Genomic DNA, 11,650 nt, shown 5'->3' on the forward strand with positions numbered 1-11,650 from the left:
CAAGAAAGGGGACCGGGCGGTGAGTAGCAAGGGGGAGGCCCATTAGCAAGAGCGTATTATCGAGAAATGTGAAAATAAACACCAGAAGGCAGCGAGGACTTTGAAGTGGGGAGCTGGAGACAGATGGCTGTGGTAGGCCGGGTGGCCGTCATTTTGCATCCAAAGCTTAGCAGGATTTTAGAACTTTTAGAATATGTATAATTTAGACTCAAAACTTATGATTAATGGTGGCTGGGGTGAGTATGATGAGGGAACATTTTACATAGCATTCTTTGAGAGAGAATTTCATATGAAGTCCATTTCTCCCGGAAAGCAGAGTCTCCAAGACAAGTGAGCGGGATTTTATTATTATTGTTGTTGTTATTATCAGAAATAACTGAGAGAGAGAAAAATGGGCCAGGAGGTGGGGGGGGGGGGCTGGGAGGGAATGGTTCAGGCTGCAAAACAAAGCTGGCCAAAGAGAAGGAGAAAAGGAGCGAGGTCCAGTGGAAGTATCCCACTCGCAATGTGGTTTCTGAAAAATGCCCAAGGTCCTTGGGGGTTCCTAGAGCCAAAGTCAGGGTTCCCTAGAAGGGGTCACCTTGACATCTATCATGAGCTTGAACATCCTGCAGGAATCCATGCCCAGCAGCAGCACAGCTGCCGGATGCCAGTTTCAGATAGTGGTCACTGCCAGGGGGAAGTCAGTTTTAAGTGAACGCCCGTGTTTTGAATGTGAAACGTGGGGCTGGAGAGTTTGTTCAGCTGTTCAGAGAACTTTCGGCTCTTCGGGAGGACCCAAGTTTGGTTCCCAGGACCCACATCAGGCAGCTTGCAGTTATATGTTAACTCCAGTTCCAGGAGATTTGGGCCTCTGGCCTCGGCTGGTACCTGCACTCAAGTGCAATACTCACGTGTAGACACACACACACACACACACACACACACACACACACACACACACACAATGAAAACCAATAAAAATAAATCTTTGAACGTGTGGCATCCCCCACAGGCTCCTCCTTGGTCCATCGCTGGTAGCGCTGTTTGAAAAGGTCATGGAACTTTTAATGGGCAGGGCCTCCCTAGAAGAAATGAGTCATCAGGGGAGAGCCTTGAGGTCTTACAACCCAGCTCCATGTCCCTGTTCATTCTCTGCTTCCTTCCTGCTGCGTGTGCGCAGTGGGATGGCTGCCTCGTGTTCCTGCAGCCACTTGTCCACCATGATTGGCTGTATCTCCTTGAATCGTAGAATAAAACAAACCTGCCTTCCTTTAGATTGCTCCTTGTCAGGGATTCAGGCGCAGCAGTTAGAGAAGTGAGTAATGCAGCCTTGAGCGGCTGGAGGCCAGGGAGGCTCAGCGTTGGAAACAGACACCTTTGAAAACACTGTTCTCAGGGCTGGAGAGACAGCTCAGCAGTTAAAGAACGTGCTGTTCTCGCAAAGACTGGTTTGATTCTCAGAGTCCACATCGGGTGGGCTACAACTGTCTGCAATTCCGGCTCCAGGGAACCTGACGCCCTCTTCAGGCCTCTGCAAGCACTCACATGCACACACACATACACGCGGACACACGCATACATACATACATGCACACACACGTACATGCAAACACAGAGACACATGCACATAAATAAAAAATCTAAAGTAAATCTTTTAAAATGTAAAAACTGTTCTTACCTCACAGGCCACACAAACAGGTGGTGGTCAGGGATTGGTGTGCTGGCTAAAGGTTGCCTTTCCCAGCTCAGACCCAAAGCCTAGTCCTAGCTTACCAGGACTCTGTGTCTCCACAGCCGCATCTGTGAAATGGGATGATGGTAAACCACTGCTGCGGGGTGAGGGTTTATGGCCCCTAGAGTTCTCACATCAGAATTAGACTCCCTCAGAGTTGGTGTGTCACTTAACAGGGGGAAGACATCAAGAGGTAGGGATTGGGCTGGGGGATACAGCTTGAAGGCTGGAAGCTACAGTGGTGAGCACAAGGCTCTGAATTCAGCCACAAGGACTGGTACTGTAGGAGAGGGCAGAGATAGGAGGGAGGGAGGGAAAGAAGAAAGAAAGAGAGAGAAGACAGACAGACAGGGAGGGAGGGAAAGAAGGAGGGGAGGGAAGAAGGAAAGAAAGCTAGAGAGAGAGACAGACAGACAGACAGACTTTTGTAAGGCAGTTGAGTCAAGGACTCTGCCCTCATAGGCCAGATAGGCATTTTTATAAAAAGAACCCAGGAAATCTGCTCCCACCTTCCGCCATGTGAGGACATGTAGGCACCACAAGGATCTACAGGATCCACACCAGGATCTACACCAGAGTAGATTCTCCCCAGACACCAAATCTGCTGGTGCCCCAACCACAAGCCTCCAGAATGTGAGTGATAGATTTCTACTGAGCCAATTAACCAGCCTTGGGTATTTTGGAATAGCTATGGCCATCTCTGTGACCAAATGCCCAATAATAATGGGCAGCTTAAGGCAAGAAAGGTCACAGGGTGCAGCCATCAGGACAGGGGAGGTATAACCATAGTCACAGGAGGCAGCTGGTCCCATTGCATCTGCAGTCAAGGAAGCAGAGTGTCAACAGGAAGTGGGCTGGGCTATAAAACCTGAAGGCCCGCCCCCAATGACTCACTTCCTCCAGCTAGGCTCCACCTCCTAAAGATTTGACAACCTCCCAAAACAGCACTGCCAACTGAGAGCCAAGTGTCCAAACACATTAGCCTATGGGGCACAGTTCACACTCGAACCACAACCCTAAGAGTCGATCCATTTCAAAGCCAGAGGTGCATAGCCCCACTGTAGGTAGTGAATGTCGTCAGGTCCGTTCACCTCTGCCCTGGCCTTCCTCCAGGCCCCGCCAGAAATCTGGGACCTGGACTCAAGCTCCTCTCTGTCCTCTCTTGCCACAGGGGCTGCAGGAATACGAGGAGTGGAAATGGGGTAAAAACCCCACTATGGTGGAGGTGCTGGAGGAGTTCCCGTCCATCCAGATGCCGGCCACACTTCTCCTCACCCAGCTCTCGCTGCTGCAGCCTCGTTACTATTCCATCAGCTCCTCTCCGGACATGTACCCCGACGAGGTGCACCTCACCGTGGCCATTGTCTCCTACCACACCCGAGGTGCGCATGCGGGAAAGTGCCAGCTGGGAGATCCTTGCGTCTGCGGTTCCCCTCGAGGTGTCTGGAGGTCTCTCTCCCTGAACTGCCTGTGGAGCAGATCCCAAATTCTTACAGGACACTGCCAGCCCAAGCCCGGGGAATGGAGTGTGTCTCCATAGCTGAGCTACCCCTGAGTATGGTTAGAAGTAGGGAAGGTGTGTGTTTGGGAGCGGCACCTAAGACAGGCTTCCCCCATCCTGTCCACCCTGCCGGACAGCACTCACGGGGGCATCTCGAAAGCCTGGCTGGTACTAAATGACACAAGTCCGGCTGTGATGTTTTTCCCTTGTGATCAAGCCATTGAAATGCGCAGTGCCTAGAGGCTCTGAGACCTGGATGAACAAGCCATTCAGAGGCACCTGACCCAGGTCAAGTGGGCAGGGTCTCAGTATTCCCATCCAGACCAATCCAAACCCGGTGCCTCGTGCACAAGGAGCTCACTCTGAGGGTGCTAGCTCCTCCTCCCTTTCAGAGGCAGGGATTCAGATCTGGAACTTGGAGGCATGACACATGGCATTGAGCTGGGAGATACTTCCCTGGGGGGTGAGGGGTGGGGCTGGGACTGGAAAAGGGAGACAGTGCATGACGTGATGAGATGGACCACCTGCTCATTCTGTTAGATGGGGAAGGACCAATTCACCACGGTGTGTGCTCCTCCTGGCTCAACCGGATACAGGCTGATGATGTAGTCCCCTGCTTCGTGAGAGGGTGAGTGACAGATATCGGGGAGATGCATGTCCATCTCCTATCAGCGCGATGATGCTGTGCATTGGAGTATATGAAGGACCAGCCTGAAGGGCTCTAGATGATAGAGGCAGGGGTAACGCCAATATCCTGCGTCATTTCGAGTTGTTAGGGAGACAGGATCAAGGGACACACAGCCAGCGGGGTATCCAGGTAATAAATACTTACACAAGACCGTAAAAAGATGGCCTCAACCTTCATGAGTTTTGCAGACCAGTGGGCTTTCTATCCTTGAAGATGTAACAACCCAAAATGTCTTCAGACATCGTCCGATATCCCTGAGGTGGGAGGCAGAGGGCAAAAGACATGCCAGGTTGATTTTTTTTTTTTTTAATTTTACCGGTGTGTATGTGACGTGTGAGTGCAGGCACACACATGGAGGTCAGAGCACAACCTCAGTGAGCCAGTTCTCCCCTACCACCGTTACACAGGATCCGAGGATCGAACTCAGATCGGCAGGCTTGCACAGCACGTGTTCTATCTGCTGAGCCATCTCAGTGGCTCCTTGTTTATATTTTTCTTTCTGGTTTTCACTCCAGTTTCTCAGAGATTGGGATGTACTAAACGCCCCCATCAATAGAAGATTTCCCCATTTTAAGGATGGTCCTGAGCTGGGACCCTCGCCTCATAAACAGCTGCTTCCTCAATGGAAACTCTGCTCTAACACTGGCTCGGCCCACCACGCTTTTCTCCTGTGGAGGGTAGAATGTTGGTGGTATGGACAGCCTAATGTCCACATCAGAGTCTCATAGAGTTGGCCTTAAAACAAGAGTCCTAAGCCCAGCCTGACCACATAGCCTGAGAACATACATGTTAGCATCCCCAGGTAGATCATTTAGGCACCGATGTCTGTGACTCCCCTGATTAAAGGCCTCACGGGTGACTAAAGACTGGTTCTCAAGAAATCAGGACATGGGGCAATGGCTCAGTGGGTAAAGTGCCTGTTTTACAGGTGTACAGATCTGAACTCAAATCCTCAGCACCCACTTAAAAGCAAGGCAGGGTACTCATGTCTGTAAGCCCAACGCTGGCATTGGGAAGCAGATAGGTGGGTTAATGGAGCTTAGAGGCAGCTAGCCACTGAATCAGGGAGCTCCAGGTTCCGTGGGGAAACCTGGCTCAAAAAATAAAATGGAAAATGATAGAAAGACATTTGATGTTGACTTCTGACCTCCACATGCACATACATGTGCAGACAAACATACACACATGATGTGCACGCATACACACACAGATAGATAGATAGATGGATGGATGGATGGATGGATGGATAGATAGATAGACGGATGGATGGATGGATGGATAGATGGATGGATAGATGGATGGATGGATGGATGGATGGATGGATGGATGGATGGATTACTCACACACACAATTGAAATTTTTTAAACTTAAAATTCAACCCAGGGTGACCCTCTCCCTCTGTCTCCCACCCTGGGGACGTCTGATGATGTCCAAAGACATTTTTGACTGTCATGACTCTGGAGTTAGTTACTCCTGTTATCAAGTTGGTAGGAGCCCAGGGTGGCATTTGAACTCCCACAATGCATACAATAGTTCCCCAACAAAGGGGTCCCCATTCCCAAAGCCAGAACACAGAGTAAGCCCAGGTTAGCTCAGGTTTATTGTTCGTGGGACTTAGCCCAACAAGTGATGAGAAATGGAGAAAGAGCCAAACTCCAGCAAACTGACTTTTAAATTCCTCTAATCTGTGAATTCTTACTCTAAAAGGGAGCCCATGGTCCCACTAAAGAACAGTACATCTCTCTAAGATGGCTGCCTGGGCTACCCTGGGCTCCAACATGGAGCAGCGCACAGTAATGCTTCTCTCTTTTCTGTCCAGTGCCCCAAGCTTCCACCTGCCTAGAAACCCCCAGGTCCCTTGCATCCTGGTTGGCCCAGGCACCGGCATCGCGCCCTTCCGAAGCTTCTGGCAACAGCGACAATTTGACATCCAACACAAAGGTACATACAGTCCAGGGGCCACTGAGCTCTGACCCAGAGGAAGATGGAGGGCCCCTGCTTCACCTCACTGCCTGGGGAGGGGAGAGGAAGGGTTGCCATACCGATGTATCCACAGGGTGCAGTTTGAGCAGCCCACCCAAACAGACCTGCTACATAGCCTGTTCCAGGGATTTGAAATCTCTTTGACTTAAGAGTTGGTCCTAAAAGTCCAATATGCCACCAAGGATAGGCACGCATCCTTCTCAAATGGATTTGTGCATGTGACTGCCCCATGAACCATCACAAGGACAGGCCTTGCTCTGTAAGATAAAGTTCGGGTTTGGAAAAAGGAGAGAAAAGATCCCCAGTTGCAGACTCGTCAAATAAGGAGTCCAGTAGTATCAGACAGAAGGACAGCGCAAATTCACATTTAAAACCTAGACAGGCTGTGTTAGACCAGGACTCGGAGGCCAGTCTGGTCTACATAGTTCTAGGCCAGGGAATATTAATAAAAAGAAAGAAGGAAGGGAGGGAGGGAGAGAGGCAGGGAAGTTGAGAGATTGTCAGAGTCAGTGTCCCACACACAGATGTGTTTCTGACAGAACAGTGACCCCAGGAGGTGGTTGGTGGTATTACCATCAGCCCACACACTGGCTTCTGAATCTGATTCCCCAACTGCCCATCGAACAATTGAAGAAGAATATGGAGTCTGGAGTGAACATCCCCTTAAACAGTGCAGTATAACAATTATTTTAGAGAGTCTACATTGCACCAACTGTTATACGTAGAGAGGTAACCAAAGGTGCAAAGGTAGATGTGTAGGTGTTCTAGAAAATGCTGCGCTATTTTACATAAACTGGGGCAGCTGCAGATTTTCACACCCGGGGGGTCCCTGGAATCATCCTTTCCCATGCATCCTGGCAGATAGTGTGTGCTTCCATTTGCACATGGGGAAACTGAGGCTGCGAGAGAGAAGTGACTTGCTCAGGGTCATACAGAACTGGGACTCGGATCCAGGCCATCAGGCTCCAGTCTGGACTCAGCATTTCCCAAGAGCAGGCTAGTAAGGAGTCAGGGCTGGGCATCTGGAAGGAGTGAGATCAGGGAAGGAATGCCCCCTGTTCCCCCACAGGCTGTGCTCATCTGTGTGCATGGATGAAAATGTGTGGGTGCCCCCATGTGTGTGAGCTCTCCTCTGCATGTCACACCCTGAGGTCCTGGCACCCCAGTTCCTGTAGTTCAACCGCTGCCTACCTAGGCATCAAAGCCATCTGTGATATGAGGTCTTCCTGCTCCCCAGGAATGAATCCCTGCCCCATGGTCCTGGTCTTCGGGTGCCGACAATCCAAGATAGATCATATCTACAGAGAAGAGACCCTGCAGGCCAAGAACAAGGGTGTCTTCAGGGAGCTGTATACTGCCTACTCCCGGGAACCTGACAGGCCAAAGGTAAACCGGCCCACACCTAGCCACACTCAGTGGGGCATGCGTGGGATTGCTTGTGCATGTCAATGTGGTGATATTGTGTTCCCAAAAATATTGTGCACCCTAATAAACTTATCTGGGGTCAGAGGACAGAACAACCACTAGATACAGAGGCTAGAAAATGATAGCACTCACACCTTTAATCCTAGCCTTCTGGAGGCATGGATCTCTGTGAGTTCAAGGCCACACTGGAAATAGCCAGGCATGGTGACTCACGCCTTTAATCCCAGGAAGTGATGGCAGAAAGCAGAAAGGTGTATAAGGCGTGAAGACCAGAAACTAGAAGCTTTTAGCCTGGTTAAGCTTTTAGGTTTTTGAGAAGCAGTTCAGCTGAGATTCATTCCGGATAAGGACTCAGAGGCTTCCCGTCTGAGGAAACAGGATCAGCTGAGGGATTGGTGAGGCGAGGTGGCTGTGGCTTGTTCTGCTTCTCTGATCTTCCAGCATTCACCCCAACACCTTGCTCCAGGTTTATTTTTATTAATAAGACTCTTTAAGGTTCCTGCTACACTAGGGAGCTCTCCCCCAGCTCCCCAGAAGGTCCAGCAGACAAGCTTGAGCTGCCCGAGGTTGGAATCCGCTCGCTCGCACACCGTGGTCTGGTCCCCTGTTGCACTTCCTGGTCCCTTGTCCCATTTCCCTGAGGTTACCTCACAAAATATCTTCCCTACCCACAAGCCCCCGCATCACACTCTGCTTCCTCTGGGATTGGGGCACAGGAGCCTCTCACAGCGACCCCCCCCCCCCCTTCATCATCCTCTTCTGTAGAAATATGTCCAGGACGTGCTGCAGGAGCAGCTGGCCGAGCCCGTCTACCGCGCCCTGAAGGAGCAGGGAGGCCACATTTACGTCTGTGGGGACGTCACCATGGCCGCCGATGTCCTCAAAGCCATCCAGCGCATCATGACCCAGCAGGGGAAGCTGTCAGAGGAGGATGCTGGTGTGTTCCTCAGCAGACTGAGAGTGAGTGATGGCTGGCAACCGGGGTCCAGGAGTTTCCCCCGTCACGCGATCGGTGCCCATAATTCAGGGAGCTCTTTCTGCCCGTTACGGCTGGGGTTGTACCTAGCCACGGCTGAGAGGAGATGAAGAGCCAGGCATGCAGGCATACACACACACCCACACACAGAGTCAGTATGGTTTGAGGCTCTCGCATACAAAAACAAGTGTGTGAACCTGTGGGTAGTTAAACAGACGTCATCCTGACTCGACACGTCCTGACCCCCAAGCCGAGCTGCCCCTCAGCCCCACGCCATTGCCTATGGCTTGTACAGCACAAAAAGGCTCATCGAAGCGGGTGGGTGGACTGGAGGCCCAGATGCTCCATCTCTAACCCGCTCGCCTGCCATGGAGTATGACTGCCCTAAAGGAAGGGCCCGACTTAGCGCATCCAAAGGCTAGGTTACAGGCTGTGGCGGTTTCCCCAGCAGAGTCCCAACTATGTGAGCGCCACCCCACAAATGGAAATTGAATCCCAGAGGCATCCCACCCCACCACTGCTTTCTTAAATGAGAAACAAGTTTTTTTAGTGTGTGTGGCGGGGGCGGCGGGGGGTGGGTGGGTGTGGGGGGTGGCGAGAGCATGTCGTGGTATATGTGTGAAAGTCAGAGGATGCCATGCAGAGGGATCTTTCCTTCTGTCGTGTGGGTCCTAGGGATTCAACTCACATCATCAGGCTTGGCGGCAAGTGCCTTTACCTGCCAAGCCTCCTCACTGGCCCCAAGCAGTAACCAGGCATTGGTTTTTAGAAGCTCTTCTCTAAACTTCATTCTAAATCCCAGCGAGGGGAAAGAGATTTCGGCTCGAAATTGGCCAGGATCTGTGGACATGGTTCAGCAAGTAAAGTGCTCTCTGTACAAACATGAAGGCCTGGGTTCGAATCCCCAGCACTTACATAACTGCCAGATGGGCATGACAGCCTGCCTGTGGTCCCAGAACACACAGAAGGCAGTGCCCGGGTCTGAGGGGCAGGGGACCTCCAAAGCAATCTGGCTGTGAGACTAGCTGGATCGGTGAGCTCTAGGTTCAGGTGAGAGACCCAGTGGAGAGTGATCCAGAAAGACATCCAATGTCATCCTCTGGCCTTCATATGTGCACACACACACATGTGCCCACATGGATAGACATACATGGGGGGGAACATGCCAGGTAGGGAGGGATGCTGTGGAGCCTGCCACTCCCTTGGTGTCTTTGACACGGTTCCCTGGGAACACTGCATAGCTTCCCAGGAACTTTGCAGACTAGGACAGAGAAACCGTCCATGCTGGAAATGAACTACTCTCTCCAGATGTGGGCCCTGCTGCAGAAGCAGGGTGCTTGACCTGAGTACACCGTGGACTCTCCTAGCCAAGCCAAGTTCCTAGCCACTGCCCTCATCAGCACTGAGATCAATCTCTCCTCCCAGCCACAAAGATGTCACTCTTAAAGAATCTTCTTCTTGGGGCTGGAGGGATGGCTCAGTGGTTAAGAGCACTGGCTGCTCTTCCAGAGGACCCGGGTTCAATTCCCAGCACCCACATGGTGGCTCACAACTGTCTGTAACTCCAGTCCCAGGGGATCTGACACCTTCACTCCAGTGCACATAAAATAAAATTAAATTAAAAAAAAAAGAATATTCTTCTTAACTCCCCAGCCCACCCCTCACTTCTGCCAAGGGAGCTTCCATTACTTCTAAATATGCGCGCGCGCACACACACACACACACACACACACACACACACACACACACACACACACACTTTCTTCCTCCTGTGCTGGAGATGAAACCCAGGGTTGTGTGCATGCTGAGGAAGCTCTGTACCACTTAGCTATATCCCCCCCACAGCTACTTTCTTTTTCCTCTCCCATCTGCTGGTACCAATAACCTGGGGGCATTTCACACTTAATTCAGCCTTGCTGGGATCTGAACCTTCAGGGGTGAGTTGGAAGGAGGGGAGAGAGAACTGAGACTTCCTTCAGGCTTTGTTGCTTCTTCTATGCTCAGAATCCTCGAAGCAGCCACCCTCCCTTTATCTAAATGCTCACCCCATCGATTCTTTGCCACCCAGCCTGGAGAGGCACAAAAAGACAGAGTAACTGCTGACACACAGCCTCAGAGACCAAAGATACCCCAGGACTTTCAGCTCAGCCTTTATCTTGTTTGTATATGCTATTCCATGTATCACTCTGGCTGGCCCTCTCCAACCCCTTACCTGCCGTATGATCTATGCCCTGGCTGTTTCTGTCCATAGGATGACAACCGGTACCATGAGGACATCTTTGGAGTCACCCTGCGAACATATGAAGTGACCAACCGCCTTAGATCTGAGTCCATTGCCTTCATTGAAGAGAGCAAAAAAGATACAGATGAGTAAGTTCTCTCAAGCCCTGGGCAGAGGGGCTGCAGCTGGGGGTAGGCTGATTTTCCTGTGTGTGTGTGGAGAGGGCGGTGGTCCCCGACCCAAATGCATGGCTGTGATCCTGCTGCTACCTGGGCAAATGGTTGCCCATTTGAGGCCAGTTTGAGCTACCCATGAAGACCTCGTCTCAATAAAACAAAAGAGTGCACATTCCCCGGGTGACCCCAGTCCTGCTGAGTCTGGCATTCAAAAGTTAGGTCACAGTGTGGTTAGCAAGCCCTCTGGGGATGCTCTGGATACTGACACCTGTCCTAGGGTGCCCCCTAGTGGAACGATGATCTCCCCACCAACTACTGTAGCTCTTGATGCTCCCCACCCCCCCAACCCCCAGCCCTACCCCAGAAGTCCCTAGGAACATTCTCATGGGTGTAAATGAAAACAGAGTATCTTGATGATTTCACTCAGCCTCTAGAAGTTGCTGGAAACAGCCTGAAGCGTCATGAGAGCGGGATGGAGTCTCCCTATGTAAACCTTACCTCCCAGGGTACAGCAAGAGGACCAGCGTGCTGGTGCCCATCCTCATCCCCTCCCCCCTCCCCCCAGCCCTTCCCTTTGAAGCAGGTGGGAGTCTTTCCCAGTCAGAATGGCTGTTTCCTGAACCTTCTCACGGTTTCTCCTTCAGACAGCTCGGCTGCCTCCAAACACTCTCTGTCCACTCAGCTTACACTATCATGGCATGTGCATACATTCACACCCATGTGTCAGGTGCCCGCAGAGGCCAGAAGGTAGCGTTGGTTGGACCTGTTAGAGGCGGTTAATTGCAAACTGCCACGCATAGGTGCTGGGAACCGAACTCGGGTTCTCTGGAAGAGCTGCGAGTACTTTTTAACCACTGGGATGTCTCTCCCACCCCTTCTGGTCTGTTCGTTGTTTGTTTGGGGTTTGCCTTTTTGAGACAGAGTCTGTGTATAGCCCAGGCTAGCCTGAACTTACTCTCCTCCTGC

At 51.5% G+C, this 11,650-nt stretch overlaps 1 protein-coding gene across 1 annotated transcript in view; it reads left to right on the forward strand.

The window, feature by feature from the left end:
* Nucleotides 1-11,650, forward strand: part of Nos1 (nitric oxide synthase 1) — a 179,697-nt gene that overhangs the window by 162,525 nt on the left and 5,522 nt on the right. The window contains 6 exon segments of the mRNA XM_052755171.1: nucleotides 2,886-3,096; nucleotides 3,756-3,843; nucleotides 5,723-5,844; nucleotides 7,124-7,272; nucleotides 8,077-8,271; nucleotides 10,539-10,657. Coding sequence (XP_052611131.1) covers nucleotides 2,886-3,096; nucleotides 3,756-3,843; nucleotides 5,723-5,844; nucleotides 7,124-7,272; nucleotides 8,077-8,271; nucleotides 10,539-10,657 — 884 coding nt within the window.

This window comes from Peromyscus californicus, unplaced genomic scaffold, assembly GCF_007827085.1.
Source record: "Peromyscus californicus insignis strain IS unplaced genomic scaffold, ASM782708v3 Scaffold_2__1_contigs__length_46816999, whole genome shotgun sequence".
In the NCBI taxonomy this organism is placed as follows: Eukaryota; Metazoa; Chordata; class Mammalia; order Rodentia; family Cricetidae; genus Peromyscus; species Peromyscus californicus.